The sequence below is a fragment of the Schistocerca piceifrons genome, chromosome 1, assembly GCF_021461385.2.
Source record: "Schistocerca piceifrons isolate TAMUIC-IGC-003096 chromosome 1, iqSchPice1.1, whole genome shotgun sequence".
Classification (NCBI taxonomy): domain Eukaryota; kingdom Metazoa; phylum Arthropoda; class Insecta; order Orthoptera; family Acrididae; genus Schistocerca; species Schistocerca piceifrons.
Window position 1 is genome coordinate 1,070,416,896 of NC_060138.1, and position 22,548 is coordinate 1,070,439,443.

The window sequence follows — 22,548 nt, forward strand, 5'->3', positions numbered from 1 at the left end:
TCCAAATATTGCGCCATTTTACGATCTAGTCCAAGTGCTCCTACAGCTTTTTTGTTATGAAACTGAGGTTGCTGCTACTCCTATAAATCGCCGTGTCATCGGCATACAGTGCTATCTCACCTCCTGCTGACTTTGGCACGTCGTTTGTGTGTAGCGAGTATAATAGGTGGCCAAGAACTGAGCCCTGCGGAACTCCTGCCACAGTGTCCCTGATCGCGCTTACATGTTTGCCGCACCTGACGCGGTATTGCCTCCCCGCCAGAAACGAGTCAATCATGCTGATGATATGTCCTGGATTGCCTAACTAGGATAACTTGTATATTAAGCCATCATACCCGACTTTGTCGAATGCCCCTGCTTCACCAAGACCAGGCAGATCTCATATACTGACGGACAGCGACAGTCGAGCACTGCGGTAGATACTTGTAAAAAATGGCTTGAAATCAGCAGAAGGAATTACTCACGAGTCGCAAAGTGCCACCAGCAGTCCAGCTAGCACAGTTACTGTATGTAGGCAGTTAAAAGAAACGGGGTACAGTGGACGAACAGCTTTTCATTAGTCACAAATCTCTGTAGTCAATGCTAAGTGAGGCTTGACGTGATGTAAAGAGCGCCTCACAAGACAGTGGATGACTGGTAATGAGTGATTCGGAAAGATAAATCACTCTATACCATGTGGTTTTGGTGAATGCCTGGAGAGTGTTATCTGCCATCAAGTGTGGTGCCAACAGTGAGTACGGAGGAGGTGGTATTACCGGAAGCGTTTTTTTTTCTTTCATCTTCATGGAGTGGTCCCATTATTGCACTTAAGAAAACCTTAAATGCAGAAGGATATGAACTATTGTACAATTTACAGCAATGTGTATTGTATACAGTAGAGGGACAATGCTGATGGGGCTTGTACTAGCACGACAACGTACCCTGTCGTAAAGTAGTGTCTGCGAGGCAATGGTTTGCGGATAATATGATTCCTGCCATGCACTAATCTGCCCAGAGTCCCGTGCTGAATCCAATGGAATCCTTTACCAACGAGTTCATTCGTCTTCAATCCAGACCCCGACGTCCTATATCAGTATCTTTACGGGTTTCGTCTCTTGATGAAAAATTACCCGCCATTCCTCCGCAGCCCCCAGATACCTCATTGAAAGTGTCCCCAACAGTGTTCAAGCCATCATAAAGGTGATGGGCGGACTCAGCTTGTATTAATGTTCACTAAAAAGTAACGGACACTTTTGATCAGATAGAGTACTGTGTATACTTCACTACTTATAGTAAGTGAACGGAGTGGAATTAAACTTAATTAAATACTGTGGAGAGCATTTCGGAATGATGCTAGGGATACATATGTCGGTATCTTCTTAAGCAGAGCCTCAATCTAACTTTCGATTTTTAGAAGTGTTCAACAGGGCATTATCTGTTTCCTGTTCATGCGCGCTGTTTAATCATCCCTCGCAAATATACCTTGTGGTTTTCATTTAATAAACAGGGGTCTTCACTTGAGAGCGAGAGCAAGTTGAAGCAAATAAATCTGCCGCACAAGATAAAGGGCTTAGTAGCGTTCCATTGTTTTGTCGACTTATGGCCTGGCGTAAAAACAAGAAGGAAGTGACGATTAAGTTAAATTAAGCGCTGTCGTAACGTAACATCATACAGTCCCTTTCATTTCTCAAAGTTATCTGTAAGAAACTTGACTGCATTTAACATCGCCGACGAAGAATAAATGGAACAGTGAGTAAACATTATCTTCTGTTGCAGTTTCTGGACAGTACATGTGTATAACATGTCCTTATCTTCTCGTTAGTAAATCATATATCTGGTATTGTAAAACAGGTGCCGTTGCCCACGTCACACCTTTGGTCAAAAATGGCTCTAAGCACGATGGGACTTAACATCTGAGGTCATCAGTCCCCTAGACTTAGAACTACTTAAACTTAACTAACCGAAGGACATCACACACATCCATGCCCGAGGCAGGATTCGAACCTGCGTCCGCAGCAGCAGCGCGGTTCCGGACTGAAACACCTAGAACCGCTCTGCCACAGCGGCCGGCGACAGCTGTGTCCTGTTGCTTGGAAGTAAGTTGAGAATCCCATCTTGATTATCGAATACGCTTCCTCTTTCAGTTACTAGTTTCCAAAAGCTGTACAGAATGGTTTGGATGGGTCGATGAGTCATTCCACATGTAAGATCTCCACTTTTGTGCCATATTTCGTCATTTGGAATAATCTTCAAGGTTACTACTGTGTTAGCTCCTGTGACATCACCGCCTTTCACGGGAAGATGCATTATCTCGCAGGATTTGTTGGCACCACGCGCAGAGGAGATCAGCGCCCCGTTATCTCCTACCGTGCGTCGACAACCGACAACACGGTATAAGAACGGTGTCAAAGTACCTCGGGCTCTCTGCGGCTCCGTTTGGGAACCACGCCTACACCGGTCCTCAGAGAGACCATGGACCTCCGCTGCCTGTGAACACCCATTTCATTGTGGCACAAGCAGCAGCATCCCGCTAGAGGCCTCTCCCACACGTTACAGTTTTCCCTGTCAGGAAAATGGCAGAGCCGAATGGAGCCACCAAGAAACGGCCAGGCGAAATGACGGCCGAGGAGGAGGAACAGCTGTACCGTGACCACCCCCTCACCGACGACACAACGTGCGGCTACGGCCCACTGCGGTCTGCCTTCCTGCAGAAGTTCGCCAACAAGAAGGCCTTCGTCTTCCTCAACGGCATCGTGGGGTGCATTCTGTCTGCCACATTCGCCTACTACAATGGCACAATCACCACCCTGGAGAAGCGGTTCAAGATACCCAGTCGCAACATAGGTAAGTAGACGAGGACCGTTGTGTTGTAATACGAGACGTGTTTTTTAAATAAGTACCGTTTTGAAATTTAAAAAAAACGTGCTAAGCTATCTCAATAATTTTATTTTTATTTGAAAGCCTGTACCTTAATCTACTCACTGACGCTATTACAGTCTGATTCTTCATTGCTTACGTTGTGTACTGAGTGTTTAAGTTGCCTCCGACAATCGTGAGTCCCGCCGACTGTGAAGTACGGGCTGTTATAAGATTTCTTAGTGCTAAAGGCCTAAAAGCGATCGATATTCATCGTGAGATCTGTGCAGTTTACGGAGAAAACATTATGAGGGATGGAATGGTAAGAAAGTGGGTGAGAGCATTTAAAGACGGCCGCGCAATGTGAAACGAAAGTTTGGTGTAGGAAGTGAACAATAAGATGAGAGAAAACAGACGCTTTACGATTTCCTCTTTGCAGGATGACTTTCCTAATGTTTCCCGTGGTGTTTTGTATGGCATTGTGCCGGCCGGTGTAGCCGAACGGTTCTAGGAGCTACAGTATGGAACCACGCGACTGCTACGGTCGCAGGTTCGAATCCTTCCTCGGGCATGGATGTGTGTGATGTCCTTAGGATAGTTAAGTTTAAGTAGTTCTAAGTTCTAGGGGACTGATGACCTCAGAAGTTAAGTCCCATAGTGCTCAGAGCCATTTGAACCATCTTGTATGGCACTGTGACCGAGCACTTGAATTACCGAAAATTGTGCGCACGTTGGGTACCGAAACTGTTGACGGATGTGCACAAAACCAAACGTTTAGACAGTGCATTGGCTTTCCTTGAGCGGTACCACACCGACGGTGATGATTTCTTAAGCCAAATTGTTACGGGTGATGAAACATGGGTGGCCTACGTCACACCAGAATCAAAGCAACAGTCCATAGAAGTTGAGTAAGGGCATCGTTTTGCTGCATGACAATACCCGTCCGCATGTGGCGAATCATACCAAAGATCTCATCACATCTTTTCGATGGGGCGCTCTAGATCATCCTCCGTACAGCCCCGATCTTGCGCCCAGTGACTACCCATCTTTTCATGCACTTGAAGAAATTCCTGGGCGGTCAGTGTCTTCAAGACGATGACGAAGTCAAAAAAGTGGTGATGCAGTGGTTAACAAGTCAGTCAGCAGACTTCTATAGGAGGGTATTGCAAAACTGGTACAACGTTATGACAAGTGCCCCAATATTGACGGAAATTATGTAGAAAAGTAGATTAAGGTACAGGCTTTCATGTAAAAATAAAATTACTGAGATGTCTTAGAACGTCTTTTTTTAATTTCAAACGGTACTTACTTAAAAAACACGCTTCGTAGATCTCTCCTTCAAGTACAGAGGCATACATATGAGTGTTCTCAGTTTCTTATGTTCGAATGCGTTATCAGTTACTTACGACGCTCGAAATCTGGTAGAAAATTCAAAGAGTTTCTGGTTGCATGTAAAGTACACCGGCGGAAAGGCACAATCAATACCTTCGCTGTGCGATAACAATGGTGATGTTACTGACAACAGTGACACTAAAGCAATGATAATAAATACGGTTTTCTGAAATTCCATCACGAAAGAAGACGAAGTAAATATTCTAGAATTCGAAACAAGAATAACAGCCAAAATCAATAATTTGGAAGGAGATGTTTTCGGTGTGGTAAAGCAGCTTAAATCACTTACTAAAGGCAAGGTCTTCGGTTCTGCTTGTATATGAGTCAGGTACCTCTCAAGGTGTTCTGATACAATAGTTCCATATTTATCAATCATATACAACCGATCTACAACTACATCTCCATCTACGTGATTACTCTGCTATTCCCAATAAAGTGCCTGGCAGAGGGTTCGATGAACCACCTTTCCACTCTCGAACGGCTCGCGGAAAAACGAGCACTTACATTTTTCTGTGCGAGCCCTGATTTCTCTTGTTTTATCGTGATGATCAATTCTCCCTATGTAGGTGGGTGCCAACAGAATGTCTTCGCAATCAAAGGAGAAAACTGGTGATTGAAATTTGATGAGAAGATCCCGTCCCAACGAAAAACCCCTTTGTTTTAATGATTGCCACTCCAATCCCTGTATCATGTCTATGGCACTATCTTCCCTACTTCGCGATAATACAAAATGAGCTGCCCTTCTCTGTACTTTTTCGATGTCATCCAACAGTCCCACCGGATGCGGATCCCACACCGCACAGTAATACTCCAGAATAGGGCGGACAAGCGTGGTGTAAGCATTCTCTTTAGGAGACCTGTTGCACCTTCTAAGTGTTCTGTCAATGAATCGCAGTCTTTGGTTTGCTCTACCCAGATCATTATCTATGTGATCGTTCCAATTTAGGTTATCTGTAGTTGTAAGCCCTAAGTATTTAATTGAATTTACAGCCTTCAGATTTGTGTAACCTATCGTGTAATCGAAATTTATCGCACTTCTTTTAGTACTCATCTGAATAACTTCACACTTTTCTTTATTCAGGGTCAACTGCCACTTTTCGCACCATACAGATATCTTATCTATATCATTTTGCAATTCGTTTTGGTCATCGGATAACTTTACAAGACGGTAAATGACAGCATCATCTGAAAATAATCCAAGAGAGCTACTCAGATTGTCTCCTATGTCGTTAATATAGATCAGGAACAATAGAGGGCCTATAACGCTTCCTTGGGGAACGCCGGATATTACTTCTGTTTTGCTCGATGACTTTCAGTGTATTACTACGAACTGTGACGTTTCTGATAGGAAATCACGAATCCAGTCGCACAACTGGGGCGATATTCCGTAGGCATTTGGCTAGAAGACGCTTGTGTCGAACGCCTTCTGGAAATATAAAAATATGGAATCAATTTGACATCCTCGGTCGATAGCACTCAGTACTTCATGAGTATAAAGAGCTAGTTGTGTTTCGCAAGAACGATATTTTCTCAATTCGTGCTGAATATGTGTCAATAAATCGTTTTCTTCGAGGTTCTTCATAATGTTCGATTACAGTATATGTTCGAAAACCCTACTGCAAATCGACGTCGCTGATATGGGCCTGTAACTCAGCGGATTACTTCTACTTCCCTTTTTGGGTATTGGTGCGACTTGACCAATTTTACAGTCCTTAGGTACGGATCTTTCTGTGAGCAAGCGGTTGTATGTAAGTGCTAAATATGGAGCTATTGCACCAGCATACTCTGAGAGGAACCCGACTGGTATACGATCTGGACCGGAGGCATTGCCATTATTAAGTGATTTAAGCTGTTTTGCTACACCGAGGATATCTACTTCTATGTTTCTCATCTTGGTGGTTGTTCTCCACTGGAATATTTACTCCGTCTTCTTTGGTGAAGGAGTTCCGGAAAATCGTGTTTGATAACTCTGCTTTAGTGGCACTGTCATCAGTGACTTCACCGTTGCTATCGCGCAGCGAAGGTATTGATTGTGTCTTGCCTTTAATGTGCTTTATGCATGACCAGAACCTCTTTGGGTTTTCTGCCAGATTTCGAAACAGAGTTTCGTCGTGGATATGATTAAATGCACCTCGCCTTGAAGTACGCGCTGTAATTCGAACTTCTATAAAACTTTGCCAGTTTTGGTGATTCGCTCGTTGAAAGACCCATACCTAAAGACTGGAAATTTGCACAAGTCACGCCAATACCCCAGACAGAAAATAGGAGTAATCTCCTGAATTAGAGACCCATATCACTAACTTCGATTTGCAGTAGGATTTCGATCATATACTGTATTTGAAAACTGTGTATTATGTCGAAGAAAGCGATTTATCGACTAACAGCCAACGTGGATTCAGACAATATCGTTCTTGTAAAACACAAGTAGCTCTTTATTCTCACGAAGTAATGAGTGCTATTGACAGAGGATGTTAAATTGATTCCATATTTTTAGGTTTCTAGAAGGCTTTTGACACAGAACCTCACAAGCGACTTCTAATAACATTACGTGCCTATGGACTGTCGTCTCAGTTGTGAGACTGGATACGTGATTTCCTGTCAATAAAGTCACGGTTCGTAGTAACTGACGGAAAGTCATGGAATAAAACGAAAGTAATCTCTGGCGTTCCCAAAATAGTATTATACGCCATCTGCTGTTCCTTATCTACATAAATGGTTTAGCACACAATCCGAGGAGCACTCTCAAAAAATGGTTCAAATGGCTCCGAGCACTGTGGAACTTAACATCTATGGTCATCAGTCCCCTAGAACTTAGAACTACTTAAACCTAACTAACCTAAGGATAGCACACAGCACCCAGTCATCATGAGGCGGAGAAAATCCCTGACCCCGCCGGGAATCGAACCCGGGAACCCGGGCGTGGGAAGCGAGGACGCTACCGCACGACCACGAGCTGCGGATGGAGCACTCTCACATTTTTAGCAGATGATGCTGTCGTTTAACGTCTAACAAAGTCATCATATAATAAAAACAAATTGCAAAACGAGTCTGTTATGATATCTGTCTGAAGCGAAAAATACCAATTCACTCGAAATTATGAAAAGTGTGAAGTCACCCAAATGAGTACCAACAGGAATCCATGAAACTTCGGTTATACGAAATGGAAATGGTGGCAAAACTATTCCTAAACTTTTTTTAAAGACAGTAAGAATTAAGGCTGATAACAGCTGGACCCTTCAGTTTGCAGCGAGAAGCAGTTTTCATTAAGGAACAAGCTGTCAGGTTCTTTGGCAGACAGGGTCAGCTGATGGACAAGTTAATGTTTATAGCGCATAACACCCTCTCACTGACGACAACCCTGCAGTGATCCGCTGCAGTCCACCTTCCTGCATATCTACATCTACACTGATACTCTGCAAATCACATTCAAGTGCCTGGCACTTGTTCGCCAAACAGAAGGCTTTCGGTTTCCTCGATAGGATCGTAGAATGCAATCGAATTAAAACTTTTTTTTGCAACGAAATGTTTACTTAAACATTACAGTTTTTATGTCCGATACAGTCCTTCAAAAACTTAAAACAGTATTTAGAAAGTCTACGAATCCTGTACTACCCGACTTTCCTCTATGCCTCCCCTTCTTCCAAACTACACTGAGGATCTCCTGCACTGTAGAACTCCAGGCAGCACGAATATGACGAAAATATGCTACGGGATACTTCCAGAATGAAACTTCCACTTCATACTGGTGGATATAAAGAGAAAAGTATTTCCAAACACACAGGATCAACGTGAACGCTACCAACAGATTATCTGAGCATTTGAAGAACCTATGTTACTAAACGGCTAAAACGGTCACGCGGTCACTAAATCACAGCTGCAGATTGCCTCTCTAGCAGCTTTCAGGGCCAACAATTTTTTTTTCAGATTTCCTGACACGAGTGGCCAAATCTAGACATTTTAAATGCTGTCATAATCTACTCATTAAGAGGAATAATGTTATGTTAAAAGTTTAACGCATTAAGTCAAGTATTAAAGTTGGAAATCGTATTTGTTTCTTGAGGTACCGTAACACACGGCAGGCAAATTTTCCAGTCCAGTATTTGAGGATAAGAGCACTTGGCAACTTCCAACTAACCTTCTCCCCTCTTTCTTGCACACTTTAATGTACATATTCGAATTATTCTTATTTTACCTAACTTTCACCTCGATTATTATTAAGCATAGGCATACTTTTCTTTTCGCTTCCTTACAGGGTGACTAATTACGATCATTAATCAAGCCTGGCAACAGTTCTTAGAATTGAGTCATTCTTATTTCTCACTTTCCTGCCTTTGCGACAGAATGTTATGACATTCTCCAATCCTACTTGGCTATCGGGTTGGAAGCAGCTGCTTATCCTGCTGTGTAGTTGTGCACAATGATGGAAATAAGAAAGATCCTAGCAATAAGAACAACTGTGTAAAAGGCTTGAAACCGGTTTCTGCACAGGTTACCAGAAAAAAGGTAAATTCAGGGTCGTTACTAGCTTTCACTCCTCCGTGTTTGGCTTAATTACTCTAATGTAGACCTCATCTACTTTTCGTTATTTTTACTACATACTTCCATCGACCACTGGTGGTACTGGCCACTATTTGCTCTTTTTACACCAACAATACCTTTTAAAAAATTAAATGTTTTCTATATTGACTACTGGTCAGTAAAGGACCTACGAAATTAGAAAAGAAATTGTCTTTACTATGCTGTTGAGTTTTTTATTTTCTTTACATTGTTTCGTAACTAGGTATCTTGTAAATTCTGCCTCAAAATAATTCCGCACGTGTGATGCAAAGCATAGTCCTTTAATAGACTGACTCATACCATAATATAAATGTAAGGCCTTTGGTTGCGGAATGCTTATCGCCTCCCAAGCTCCTTGAAATAAATGAGGAAACTTTCCTACTTCTTTATGGAGCTTAGAACTCTAGCTGAGTCTGTAACGTATCTTTATCCCTAACGTGGAACAAAGGATCTATAGCTACTTCGTTGTATCTAAGTCTCTGTTGAGCACTACTTTTTTATGTAAGTTACATCTCGGTAATACACACTACAAAAAAGTTTTGCATCACCTCGGTTCCGAGAGTTCCGGCACCTGTACAGTCAACTGGGATAGAGATCAATACAAACATCATTTCCGCCCTCTTTATTGCTCGTGAAAATCACAGTTGTGTGTTGTACCGTCATACAGTGGGAACTTCAGAGGTGATGGTCGAGATTGCTGTACACAACGGTACCTCTAATACCCAATAGCACCTCCTCTTGCATTGTTGCATGCCTTTATTCGTCGTGGCGTAATGTCCTCTAGTTCATCAAGGCACTGTTGGTCCAGATTGTCCCACTCCTCAACGGAGATTCCACGTAGATCCCTCAGAGTGGTTGGTGGATCACATCGTCCATAAACAGCCCTTTTCAATCCATCCCAGGCATGTGCGATAAGGTTCATGTCTGGAGAGCATGCTGGCCACTCTAGACGAGCGATATCGTTATCCTCAAGGAAGCCATTCACAAGATGTGTACGATGTGGGCGCGAATTGTCGTCCATGAAGACGAATGCTTTTTCAGTATGCTGCCGATATGGTTGCATTATCGGTCGGAGGATGGCATTCACGTAAGGTACAGCCACTACGGCGCCTTCCATGACCACCAGCGGCATACGTCGGTCCCACATAATGCCACCCCAAAACAGCAGGGAACCTCCACCATGCTGCACTAGCTGGACAGTGTGCCTAAGGCGTTCAGCCTGACCGGGTTGCCTCCAAATACGTCTCCGACGATTATCTTGTTGATGGCATATGCGACACTCATCGGTGAAGAGAACGTGATGCCAATCCTGAGCGGTCCATTCGACATGTTGTTGAGTCCTACTGCACCGCGCTGCATGGTGTCATGGCTGCAAAGATGGACCTCGCCATGGACGCTGGGAGTGAAAGTGCGCATCATGCAGCCTACTGCGTACAGTTTGGGTCGTAACAAGACGTCCTGTGGCTCCACGAGAAGCATTATTCAACATGGTGGCGTTGCTGTCAGGGTTCCTCCAGGCCATAATTCGTAGGTAGTGGTCATCCACTGTAGTAGTAGCCCTTGGGCGGCCTGAGCGAGGCATCTCATCGACAGTTCCTGTCTCTCTGTATCTCCTCCATGTCCGAAGAACATTTCTTTGGTTCACTCCGAGACGCCTGGACAGTTCCCTTGTTGAAAGCCCTTACTGGCACAAAGTAACAATGCGGACGCGACCGAACCGCGGTATTGACCGTCTAGGCATGGTTGAACTACAAACAACACGAGCCGTGTACCCCCTTCCTGGTCGAATAACTGGAACTGGTCGGCTGTCGGACTCCCTCCGTCTAATAGGCGCTGCTCATGCAAGGTTGTTTACATCTTTTAGCGGGTTTAGTGAATCTCCCAACATTCAAAGGGACTGTGTCTGTGATGAAATATCCACAGTCAACGTCTAACTTCAGGAGTTCTGGAACCGGAGTGATGCAAAACCTTTTTTTATGTGTGTGTTACTGTTTCGTAATTGAATATAAACGTACTTATATTTGGGCATTATGACTTATTTAGTTATCTATTCCTCAATAATATTGTTTGGTTACAATTCAGTATGCCAGTAGGTTTACGAGGGCTTTATTTCTTGCATACTGATCTTTTCCTCCCCCTTAGTTTACCTATAAAGAAACGGATAGTCGAAGAAACTACAGATAGTAGATATAGGATATTTAGAGGATATCAGTGGAGCATGGTGGAGTATGGAAAAAGAGCAATATACAGAAGAGTGGAAAAAATTGAGGAACTATTAGACGACCACCAGTTTGGTGTTAGGAACGATACACCAGGGAGGCAGTTCTCACGTTGCGGTTGACTGAAGAAAAATCAAGACATTGATAGCATTTGTCGTCTTCGAAAAGCGTTCGACAGTATAATATTATGCAATATGTTCGAAATTCTGAGAAAAACTGGGGGTAAGCTATAGGGAAAGACGGATAATGTACAATATGTACAAGAAACAAGAGGGAAGAGTAAGAGTGGGAGACCAAAAACGATGGTCACGGATTAAAAAGGGTTTAAAACAGAAATGTAGTCTTTCGCTCCTATTGTTCAGTGTATCCATCGAAGAAGCTATACGGAAATAAAAGAAAGGTTCAACAGTGCGACTAAAATTAAAGGTTAAAGAATATGAATGATAAGATTAGTTGATGACATTGCTTCTCTCTGTGAAAGTAAAAAACGTAAATGTCGTGACTGGGGCCTCCCGTCGGATAGACCGTTCGCCGGGTGCAAATCTTTCGATTTGACGCCACTTCGGCGACTTGCGCGTCGATGGGGATGAAATGATGATGATTAGGACAACATAACACCTAGTCTCTGAGAGGAGAAAAATCTTCGACCCAGTCGGGAATCGAACCCAGGCCCTTAGGATTGACAGTCTGTCACGCTGACCACATTTTTTTTTTTTTTTTCGGTATAGTCCGTTGACGTCACAAGACATCCGTTCAAGTTGATCGTTGATTCCTTGACTCAGTTTTTTTATTACAAAGAGCACAGATCCCTCTGACCGAACACGCTGAGCTACCGTGCCGGCGCCACTAAGATACCGGGGGCGGACTCTATGAACGTGAAGAAGAATTACAGACTCTTTTGAATGGAATTAAAATTCCAATGAGTACAGAACACAGATTGAGAATAAATCGAAGGAAGAGGAAAATAATGAGAAGTAGCAGAAATGAGAAACAGTGAGAAACTTAACATCGCAATTGGGGATAACGAAGTGGATGAAAGTTAAGGAAATTTGATACCTAGACAGCAAAATAACCCGTGACAGACGGGGCAAGGAAGATGTAAGAAGCAGACTAGCACTGGCGAAAAAGCCATGCCTGGCCAAGAAAAATCTGCTAGTATCGAATATAGATGATAATTCGAGGAATAAATTTCTGAGAATGTCCGTTGAGAGCATAGAATTGTAAGGTAGTGAAACATGGACAGTGGCACAACCGGAATAGAAGAGAATCGAGCCGCGCGGAGTGGCCGCGTGATTAGAGGCGCCATGTCATGGATTGCGTGGCCCCTCCCGCCAGAGGTTCGAGTCCTCCCTAGAGCATAAGTTAGTTTCAGTTAGGTTAAGTAGTGTGTAAGTCTAGCGACACATGACCTCAGCAGTTTGTTCCCTTAGGAATTCACACACACACACACACACACACACACACACACACACACACACACACACATACACACACACAGAGAGAGAGAGAGAGAGAGAGAAGAGAATCGAAGCATTTGGGATGTGCTGCTACAGACGAATGTTGAAAATAAGGTGGAGTGATAAGATACGAAGCATGAGGTTCTCCGCAGAGTCGGCAAAACTCTGACAAGAAGAAGGGACAAGATGTTAAGAGATCTGTAAAAACATCAGAAAATAAGAGAGAAGGAAGAAGAAATACACCAAACGCCTCTGGATTATGTATTCGTCACCTATATGTTCACTCAGAGTATGAACTCTCTGAGATTACATTCAGGATCTAACCGAATGTCTCTACACTTCACACTCTTCCTTCTCTTTGTCCAGTTCCGTGAGACACTCCTAATGTACTTAACCACCCTTATGTGAATTATCAAGTGTACTACAACCACCTGTTTGAATCTTAGAAGACTACAAAATCAATGGCTACCGCTTTCTGCTCGGAATTCTTTCCTCCAATTAGACAAGCCTTTTTCTCGCGTCTTACCAAAAGTGAGTTTTACTCTGTTAATGTATGTCAGGGCGTCTCATCTAGCTACATTTATATTTGCATTTATTCCAGTACGTAGATTGTCTTTATCTTTTCGGAGATCGTTGATCAGGTTTAATCTTAAACTGGGAAGTTACTATGCTGATTTCTGTACGTCATTACGCAGCTTCGCTTTGTCAGCTCGAGGTTCATTAATGTGAAAATGGAGTTGAGCACCAGCCTCGGATATATTCTCAGAAATCTCTAATTTCAAAATTAAATTACCATTAGATGTTTTCGCTGAGCTCTTAGCAGTTACCTTCTAAATAACAGCATTATTACTATTAAATGTTATCTCATAGATCTTATCAGGCACATGCTCTGAGATCTGATTAGATAATTGCTTGGAAAGGGCTTTACAACTATTAGATATTTGTTCAGATATCTGACAAGATATTAGCTCAGAGATTTGCCTTTTTCAATCTCTATTATTATTGGACATTTGCTGAGAGAGTTCTCTTTTCAAATGTCTTATTTTCTTTTCGCATTTCTCTTCGATCCTTTTCAAGTTGTTCCTTTAATTCTTTGAACATCTGGATTCTATCAGATTCCATTTTTAATTAATATACTGCACCATGCGCTAATAACAAATAAGACAAATATCATTCTTGTCTATCAACGCGAATTACTAATACCCATAACAGTCAAGATTACAAGAAACAGCTTTTGCACTTCACTAATAAAAGTCGCTGCCCGTTCGAAACGACTCACCGATATATTTTACTATTGCGGTGAGTTGGTTTCACGATGCCGATGACAGCCATCCTGCTGCCTCCGACTCGCCGCAGTCAGGTGGACTGCCGACGGCTGCTCTCTGTCGGATCCGAAGACCGTAGGTGTTGTCTCGTAGGCGCCCACTGCCCACGACTGCTGGCGATGCCTCGAAGTCGCCTGCTCCCCGCAACAACGTACTTGTAGATGCTGCCCTGTCGACACCGTACTTGGGCAGCTAAACAGTACGTGGACAAATTTACGATTACTGCGGAAGCGAGAGGTTTCTCGCCCTCTACCGACTTTTCGGCGAACTCGATCTTCCCACATCGGCCATTCAGTCAATATTTTTCAAAACATAGACAGAGTTTTCGCCGCAATTACGTCCACAGCAACATGTGATTGCGGCGAAAACTCTGTCTATGTTTTGAAAAATCGGTGAAATAGCAGTGTCAAGCGACCATAGGTCACGAAACCAGCCTATTCACTTCGCCAACAAATGTGAGAGAGCAATACAACATCAAAACCACGAGAAGTTGTAGATTGTGTAACAGAATAGCTACCAAAATAAATGTCCAATAGCATCATGTAAGTCAGAAAATAAAAAAATAACCCACTGAAGACAGCACAAAAAGCGCTGAAACATGTCTGGGTAAATAAAACAGAAAAAAGATGTCTTGCGTAAGGCGGAATTCCTCGTCCTATGTTCGTAGCAAGCACGGACATAACAATAATAACTACATCACAAGATGATTGTAAGTACTAGACTTCAGATCGTCCGATCTGGGATTAAACTTTACTAAATACTTCGTAGCATCTTTCTCTTACTGGTACAAGAGGTCAATGACTACAGGAGGTGAGATGACACGCTGGTAAGCACATTAGGGAGACTTTTAACGAACTGAGTTGATTCCCAGTTGACATTTATGAAGTGTACTCTTCAACTTCAGTAAAAATTTAACATGAATAAAATCCTAACACTTCTAGTCCTTAATTGAGAAGCTATCATCATTATTCAGCGTGGATTCAATTGACTAAGGAATGCAACATGGACGCTCATACCCAAGGTTCAAACATTTACAGAATAACCGACGGCAAAATTCACCATTTTCTAGCAAAACTTGAGTAATCAAACGTTGCTTGTGACTTGCAGCCTAACAAAGCACGAAATTTAATTGGGAGCGACATGAGATAAACCGTGACTCTATAATGATCAAAGTCGGCGGCTTTGAATCTACTTAAACCATAGCAAAATTATCTCTGATGAGAAACCCATAATGCTTCTAGTAAGTGACTTTAAAAACTATAAAAAATTCCTAACACGAATAACTTAAACTAATTCGCCTCCAAAATTATTTCTCAAGTGCGTACAGAAGCGAGATGTCATACTCATCAGTCACCAGCACAGCGTCTACTCAGCTACGAAGTAATCCCCGCAGAAAATTCAACCTGCCTCGCCTCCATGCGCAGAGACCGAAAAAACTCGGATTTTTCAGTGATACCCGGTGTCTTCTCCAGTCAGAAGGTAGGAGAAACAATATGTCTCCTTTGCTCAAAGTTTTTCAACGGTTAAATGTCTAAAATTTGAACAAGTGTTTGCTTTACACGTGAGTCTGAAGCAACGATTCTCGAAGCTGCATGTAAAGAGAGAAGAAAGCTCGGGTAGATACAGGGTGTTTCAAAAATGACCGGTATATTTGAAACTGCAATAAAAACTAAACGAGCAGCGATAGAAATACACCGTTTGTTGTAATATGCTTGGGACAACAGTACATTTTCAGGCAGACAAACTTTCGAAATTACAGTAGTTACAACTTTCAACAACAGATGGCGCTGCGGTCTGGGAAACTCTATAGTACGATATTTTCCACATATCCACCATGCGTAGCAATAATATGGCGTAGTCTCTGAATGAAATTACCCGAAACCTTTGACAACGTGTCTGGCGGAATGGCTTCACATGCAGATGAGATGTACTGCTTCAGCTGTTCAATTGTTTCTGGATTCTGGCGGTACACCTGGTCTTTCAAGTGTCCCCACAGAAAGAAGTCACAGGGGTTCATGTCTGGCGAATAGGGAGGCCAAACCACGCCGCCTCCTGTATGTTTCGGATAGCCCAAAGCAATCACACGATCATCGAAATATTCATTCAGGAAATTAAAGACGTCGGCCGTGCGATGTGGCCGGGCACCATCTTGCATAAACCACGAGGTGTTCGCAGTGTCGTCTAAGGCAGTTTGTACCGCCACAAATTCACGAAGAATGTCCAGATAGCGTGATGCAGTAATCGTTTCGGATCTGAAAAATGGGCCAATGATTCCTTTGGAAGAAATGGCGGCCCAGACCAGTACTTTGTGAGGATGCAGGGACGATGGGACTGCAACATGGGGCTTTTCGGTTCCCCATATGCGCCAGTTCTGTTTATTGACGAAGCCGGCCAGGTAAAAATAAGCTTCGTCAGTAAACCAAATGCTGCTCACATGCATATCGCCGTCATCAATCCTGTGCACTATATCGTTAGCGAATGTCTCTCGTGCAGCAATGGTAGTGGCGCTGAGGGGTTGCTGCGTTTGAATTTTGTATGGATAGAGGTGTAAACTCTGGCGCATAAGACGATACGTGGACGTTGGCGTCATTTGGACCGCAGCTGCAACACGGCGAACGGAAACCCGAGGCCGCTGTTGGATCACCTGCTGCACTAGCTGCGCGTTGCCCTCTGTGGTTGCCGTACGCGGTCGCCCGGCCTTTCCAGCACGTTCATCCGTCACGTTCCCAGTCCGTTGAAATTTTTCAAACAGATTCTTTATTGTATCGCTTTTCGATCCTTGGGTTACATTAAACCTCCGTTGAAAACTTCGTCCTGTTGCAACAACACTGTGTTCTAGGCGGTGGAATTCCAACACCAGAAAAATCCTCTGTTCTAAGGAATAAACCATGTTGTCTACAGCACACTTGCACGTTGTGAACAGCACACGCTTACAGCAGAAAGACGACGTACAGAATGGCGCACCCACAGACTGCGTTGTCTTCTATATCTTTCACATCACTTGCAGCGCCATCTGTTGTTGAAAATTGTAACTACTGTAATTTCGAAAGTTTGTCCGCCTGAAAATGTACTGTTGTCCCAAGCATATTGCAACAAACGGTGTATTTCTATCGCTGCTCGTTTAGTTTTTATTGCCGTTTCAAATATACCGGTCATTTTTGAAACTTCCTGTAAATACCACGACAGACTGGCGCCTCAACCTAAGTTCGAAAATCAAACACCGCGGTCGTTCCACAGGCCTTGCTACAAGGCTGAACCAAGAAAGCCCACCTGAACTCACTAACGTGCATGCGTTTGCAACTACACCCACATTCATAGAATTAAACAGTCATCCATATTTAGGAAAGGTAGTTAATGTTTAATGGGATGGTGGCCACCAATAATAATAATAATAATGAAAATAACACTCACGTATCTCAGTTCTTAGAGTGATTTCCCCCTCTCGGTATGATAGAAGTACGAGAAAACATAGGCAGAGAAAAGACGCTCTACCGAACTGTATAAAACTACAAAATCTTATGAAAGGTGGATTGACTGCCGCGTTTCAATATAAGCATCAGACATTTCATTACTATCACAAATTTTTCGAGGGTTTTTGAAACGATAGTAAACAGCTCGCGAATCCGCAAGAGCCACCGGATTTCTTGGCGTTCATTTAAAGACGTCCGTAAAATGAAATTGGCCTCCCATCGTGACGTGAACTGGGTGGAAGTGCATCGAATTAAACTTGCATCATTAATAAAATGTGGTTGGAAATGAATACGAGTTTCTCGACATGAAGTCCGAAAGCTGATACCGTAGGTGCTGAACCTGTTTTTCGTAGAGCTGTTCTTTCCATCTGCTCACATACCTCGCAAGCCACCGTACGGCGCATGGCTGAGAGTAGCTTGTATCACTACTTGTCGTTCCTTTTCTTGTTCCACTCGCAAATAAACCAAAAGAAAAAGAAGTGTCTTTATAGTTCTGTACGAACCTTGGTATCTGTTATCTTGTCCTACTCGAGATGTATATTGATGGAGTGGAATCGTTCTGCAGTCTATCAAAAATATCGGTTCTCCAAACTTTGTGAACACGGTTGTGTGAAAAGAACGTCTTCCTCCCTCGGGAGATTCTCATTTGTGTACACAGAGCATTTCAGTAAGACTCGCATATTGATAAAACCTAAACGTAGCTGAATTGCTCCGATGCCTTCCTTTCATCCGACCTCGTGGAGATCCCAAACACTCGAGCAGTACTCAAGAATAGGTCGCACAAGTATTGTCCTTTATAAATGAAGTACACTTTCTTATTCTTCTCTCCTTAAATGTTCATTCACACGAGTGTTCCGTAGGCCGTCTTAGATACAATTTTCTAGAATTCTCCGAATAAACGGAAATAGGGCATTCGCCGTCCCTGTAGCTGATCTTACGAACTCGTTCCCTTTCGTGTCGCTTTTGCAATATTACACATATATATTCAATTGACGTGACTATGGCAAGTGGCACTCTACTAATATTGTAATAGAAAATTATGGGATAGTTTTTCCTATTCATTTTCCCTACATTCTGAGCACGCTGTCGTTCATGATACGGAATAGAAATTCTAAATCATCCTTTACAATCCTACAGTAATTCAATGGGAACACATAACCATACATTACGGCATCATCAGCAAGCAGTTGCAGATTGATTTTCTCACGCCGTTCGTGTATATATACGGCAACTGCGTACATTGTTGGGAGTAACGAAGACGTGATGTTGTCGTGGCAGGTATCATCTTCGTCGCGGGTGACCTCGGCACTGTGCTGGTGTCGGGGGTGGTGACGTACTACGGGGGCAGCGGGCACCGGCCGCGCTGGATCACGCTGGGCATGTACCTGGTGGTGGGCTCGTGCCTGCTCAACGCCCTGCCACACATGCTGTACGGCGCGGGCGACGAGTCGCTGAGGCTCACCGAAGAGTACGGCGCCACCATCAACGTCAGCGAGACCTTGCAGCTCATCGGTAAGCACGTCCGCTGCTGATGTCCACCTTTATACTCTCTAAAGTGCATGCCAGATCACGTTTCCTATTGTGCTATTTAATAAATGGCTTCTTCCCATTCCTTCACATGCGAGCAAAGGGCAAAACGATTATTTAAATGTCTCTGTGCATGCTGTAATTTAATCTTGAATTATGTTTATTATAAGTGTAATAAAAATTTCATCCTTTGCCAATGACTGTTTATTTTGTTTCTAAGTAAATGTATATCGTCGGTGATCTATAATACAAAGAAAATTATTTAATTTTATGTACCTTATTAAGACATCTGTAGGATTTCATAGATGCACATTTAAATTAGCTGACAATGAGTATTTGCAAATATACAGTTGTGATTTATCGCTCTTTCATTTTCCTATTCTTTCCTTGTATCCATGAGTTATTCTGTAGGCAACAGCTGCACTCGGTATAATTTTCTAATTGATAGGTCACATTTGTACAATTCAATACACATAACCTGTCCTGATATGTACTGTACATGCTCTCGCTCACTTGCTCTGTGCCTGACTGAGGCATCATGGGAGCTGTAGAGGTTGAGAGTGGAGCGATGTGCTCGGCTGGACGTGCTGGGAGGGTGGGTTGTGGGGGCACTATGTGTGTGTGTGTGTGTGTGTGTGTGTGTGTGTGTGTGTGTGTGTGTGTGTGTTTGTTTCCTTCTTTCTTTCTTTCTTTCTGCGTGTTTCAACCATGTTTTATTTTCTTTCGTTTTAAGTGACAACATAGTCCTCCGGTTTTGCTTTTTCGTCATTTAACATAGTTTCATTTTTCTTTATGGCTTTCTGTATGAAGTACTCGACCCGGAAAGCGAGCATTCCTTCTCCTTTTTTATTACGGTGTAAGACTGGCACGTCTCTTTTTACCCCAAAGTGGCGATGATTTTATTTTATTAGATGTTCCGTATATGTAGAGTGGCCCTATATGGTCTTTGTATCTGATATTAAAATTTATTACAGAGTTTCCAGTATGTTTATGGTTGGAGCAATAACATTTTAATCCATATACCCCTGAACAATAGCATTTATCTCCCTCTTCTGTCACAGACTTTAATTTTTTTGAATTGCGCTATCGGTTTTGAAGGCTATATTGTTTCTATGTTGTTTTGAAGACAGCTGCAAGAATTAACAGTAGCCTAATTCTTTTTCGCAATAACGTCATCATGTTGTTTGGAACTTGCGTTTTGTCAGTTTGGGATGAATATGGCAATCAATGAATCATGACCATCAATCATCTCCCTCGACATCATCACAGTTCATTACACTCCGTACGAACCCGTCACCAAAAAGAATCGCACTTAAGACACTCAGTACACGGGATGACAAATTAGAGTCCATCAGAAATATCAGAAAAGTACGAACTGAACGAGTAAGTAAAATTTGAAACAAATATACTTCTTTCTTTCAAGCGATGTGTAACTTCTGCAGTTTTGTCGATGCCGGTACGTTTTCACCTTAAAAAAATATTATTACGGCGACGTGTCAAATTTTCCTACGGAATTATGAATTCTCGAGCTAATTATCAAATTCTCATTGCTCGCATGCACGCTTCTTCTGCAACCAATCGCTTTATAATCATTATGGGAACTGTTGAACTGATACCTGAAACGAAACGTGCATGTGTATGTGTTTGAGTGTGTGTATATTTGTGTGTGTGTGTGTGTGTGTGTGTGTGTGTGTGTGTGTGTGTGTGCAACTTTCTGCATCAGGTTTCGTCTTGCCAGGATCCTCAAGGATTTTAGGCACTTACTCTGCGTGTCTGGTACTTTTCAGTCAATGATTTATAAGACAATCCGTCAAGACATACATAACTGAAAAAAAATCAAATACTTCTACTTTTAGCTCGACACTCGGAATTTTATGAGAAAACGGACATACAACTTGTAGTGGTTCAGTTCTAATTATAAAACTACATTGCGAACGTGTCAGCGGGTTGGTGCTCAAGCTCTCACATTAGGAATTTGTAATGTCCCGTTTTAGTCCAAGCACCACCCAAGTCAAAATGGTTCAAATGGCTCTGAGCACTATGGGACTCAACAGCTGAGGTCATTAGTCCCCTAGAACTTAGAACTAGTTAAACCTAACTAACCTAAGGACATCACAAACATCCATGCCCGAGGCAGGATTCGAACCTGCGACCGTAGCGGTCTTGCGGTTCCAGACTGCAGCGCCTTTAACCGCACGGCCACTTCGGCCGGCTACTCAAGTCACCTCGGTACGTTATAAGCGACGTGCGATCTTGGAGATGAAGTGTCCTACGCACTCCCCAACTAGTGCCAAGCCTGAGGTTATCCCAGTCCCTCGTCACGGCGATTCCATTCAACGTAGCCCTCTCCCTCCCCATCCATCCCCTCTCCCCTCTCCGTCACCACCCCCCACTGTTGAGACCCCGCTACCCCATGCCTTCTGACACTTCTTAGGAATCCTTGGTTTTCATACTGAAGTACTCATCTTCGGAGATTTCATTCCCCGCGCTAGAAGAGCCGCCGTTGAGAACATTTTTGCGTTACGTCTACACCACACTTCCACTGTCAGTACACACTTAACTGGCAAATCCAGAGGTACGTTTAGGGTAAACTCTTTGCAGTCTGGCTAGAGGCTACGTTACAATCCCGGTGGCACATCGGTTGCTAGCAAATGCGAAATCCCCAAAAGACAGTCTCAGCATTCACCAAAGGCCACGTTATATTCGTGTCGGAATGAGTCCTTTCATTTTATGTGACAACTCCGCAGGAAGTATGCTTACACGTTCATGCTACCATACGCCTCCGTTGCCGTCATACATGCGTTACCACCATGTGTAGTATTGGAAAGTCCGAATACAGTTGCAACGACAAACACTCTGCGATCTGCCTTGGGACTTCGTCATGGCCCGGAAGGGCTCACCAATGTCGATGACTCCATGTACGTGAAAGGCCCCACACTTCAAACGACTCATCCATGATGCATCTTGATTTCCATACGATATTCGGTGAGAAATACGGGTATTGCACAGTGCCACCACTGTGAAAAATCCCAAGACCTGTCACAGTCACCATACGGACGTCACCAGCCCTACATCTTAACACCCGATGCATAGGCACCTGTGGTTACTGACAGCTTGGACACGCCAGGTGTGGTGAAGTGATAGCCTCTGCCTTGTTGCAGAGCAGGAGCGGCGCAAGGCGCTGTGCCAGCCGGAGGGCGGCGTGCCCTGTGACGACACGGCGGGCAGCTTCGCACCGCAGGCCATCATGTTCGCAGCCAGCCTGCTGGGCGGACTCGGCAACCCCGTCTACTACACGCTGGGCACCACCTACATGGACGACAACATCAAGAAGTCCAAGACGCCGGCGCTCATCAGTGAGTCACGCAGAAACATGCGCCTATGTTACTCTGCATTCACTCTGAAATCTACGCCTATACACACAGTATGTCAGTAAAATTTCACAGGTATCAATTATTGTTAGAGCAACTGATGTCCCAAAACTATAATTTACAAGTGCTATTTACTAAAATTTGTTTTAAGTAGAAGCATCTGATTTCACAGGACTACATCTTCCACATGCACGAGAAAGAAATCTGGACTGAATTTTAACTTACTCATGGAAATTAAAAGTTTATCTTGACGCGAATAGTAAGTTGCAATCTCTCCGGTGCAGCTTGCTCGTTCTCTTGATCGTTCATTATCAATGTCCGTTGAATCGATATGACATCAACACGGCAACAAAAGACATCTTGCGTTCTCCATTTCAACATGTGGAAGTCAGTTA

At 43.3% G+C, this 22,548-nt stretch overlaps 1 protein-coding gene across 1 annotated transcript in view; it reads left to right on the top strand.

The window, feature by feature from the left end:
• The first annotated feature begins 2,540 nt into the window (after positions 1–2,540).
• The window catches only part of LOC124797797 (solute carrier organic anion transporter family member 74D-like), a 105,663-nt gene continuing 85,655 nt past the window's right edge, over positions 2,541–22,548 (top strand). Inside the window, exons 1-3 of the mRNA XM_047260814.1 lie at positions 2,541–2,823; positions 18,534–18,767; positions 21,944–22,138. Of these exons, the coding sequence (XP_047116770.1) occupies positions 2,553–2,823; positions 18,534–18,767; positions 21,944–22,138 (700 nt within the window). The 5' untranslated portion in view covers positions 2,541–2,552. The remainder of the gene's footprint in view (positions 2,824–18,533; positions 18,768–21,943; positions 22,139–22,548) is intronic.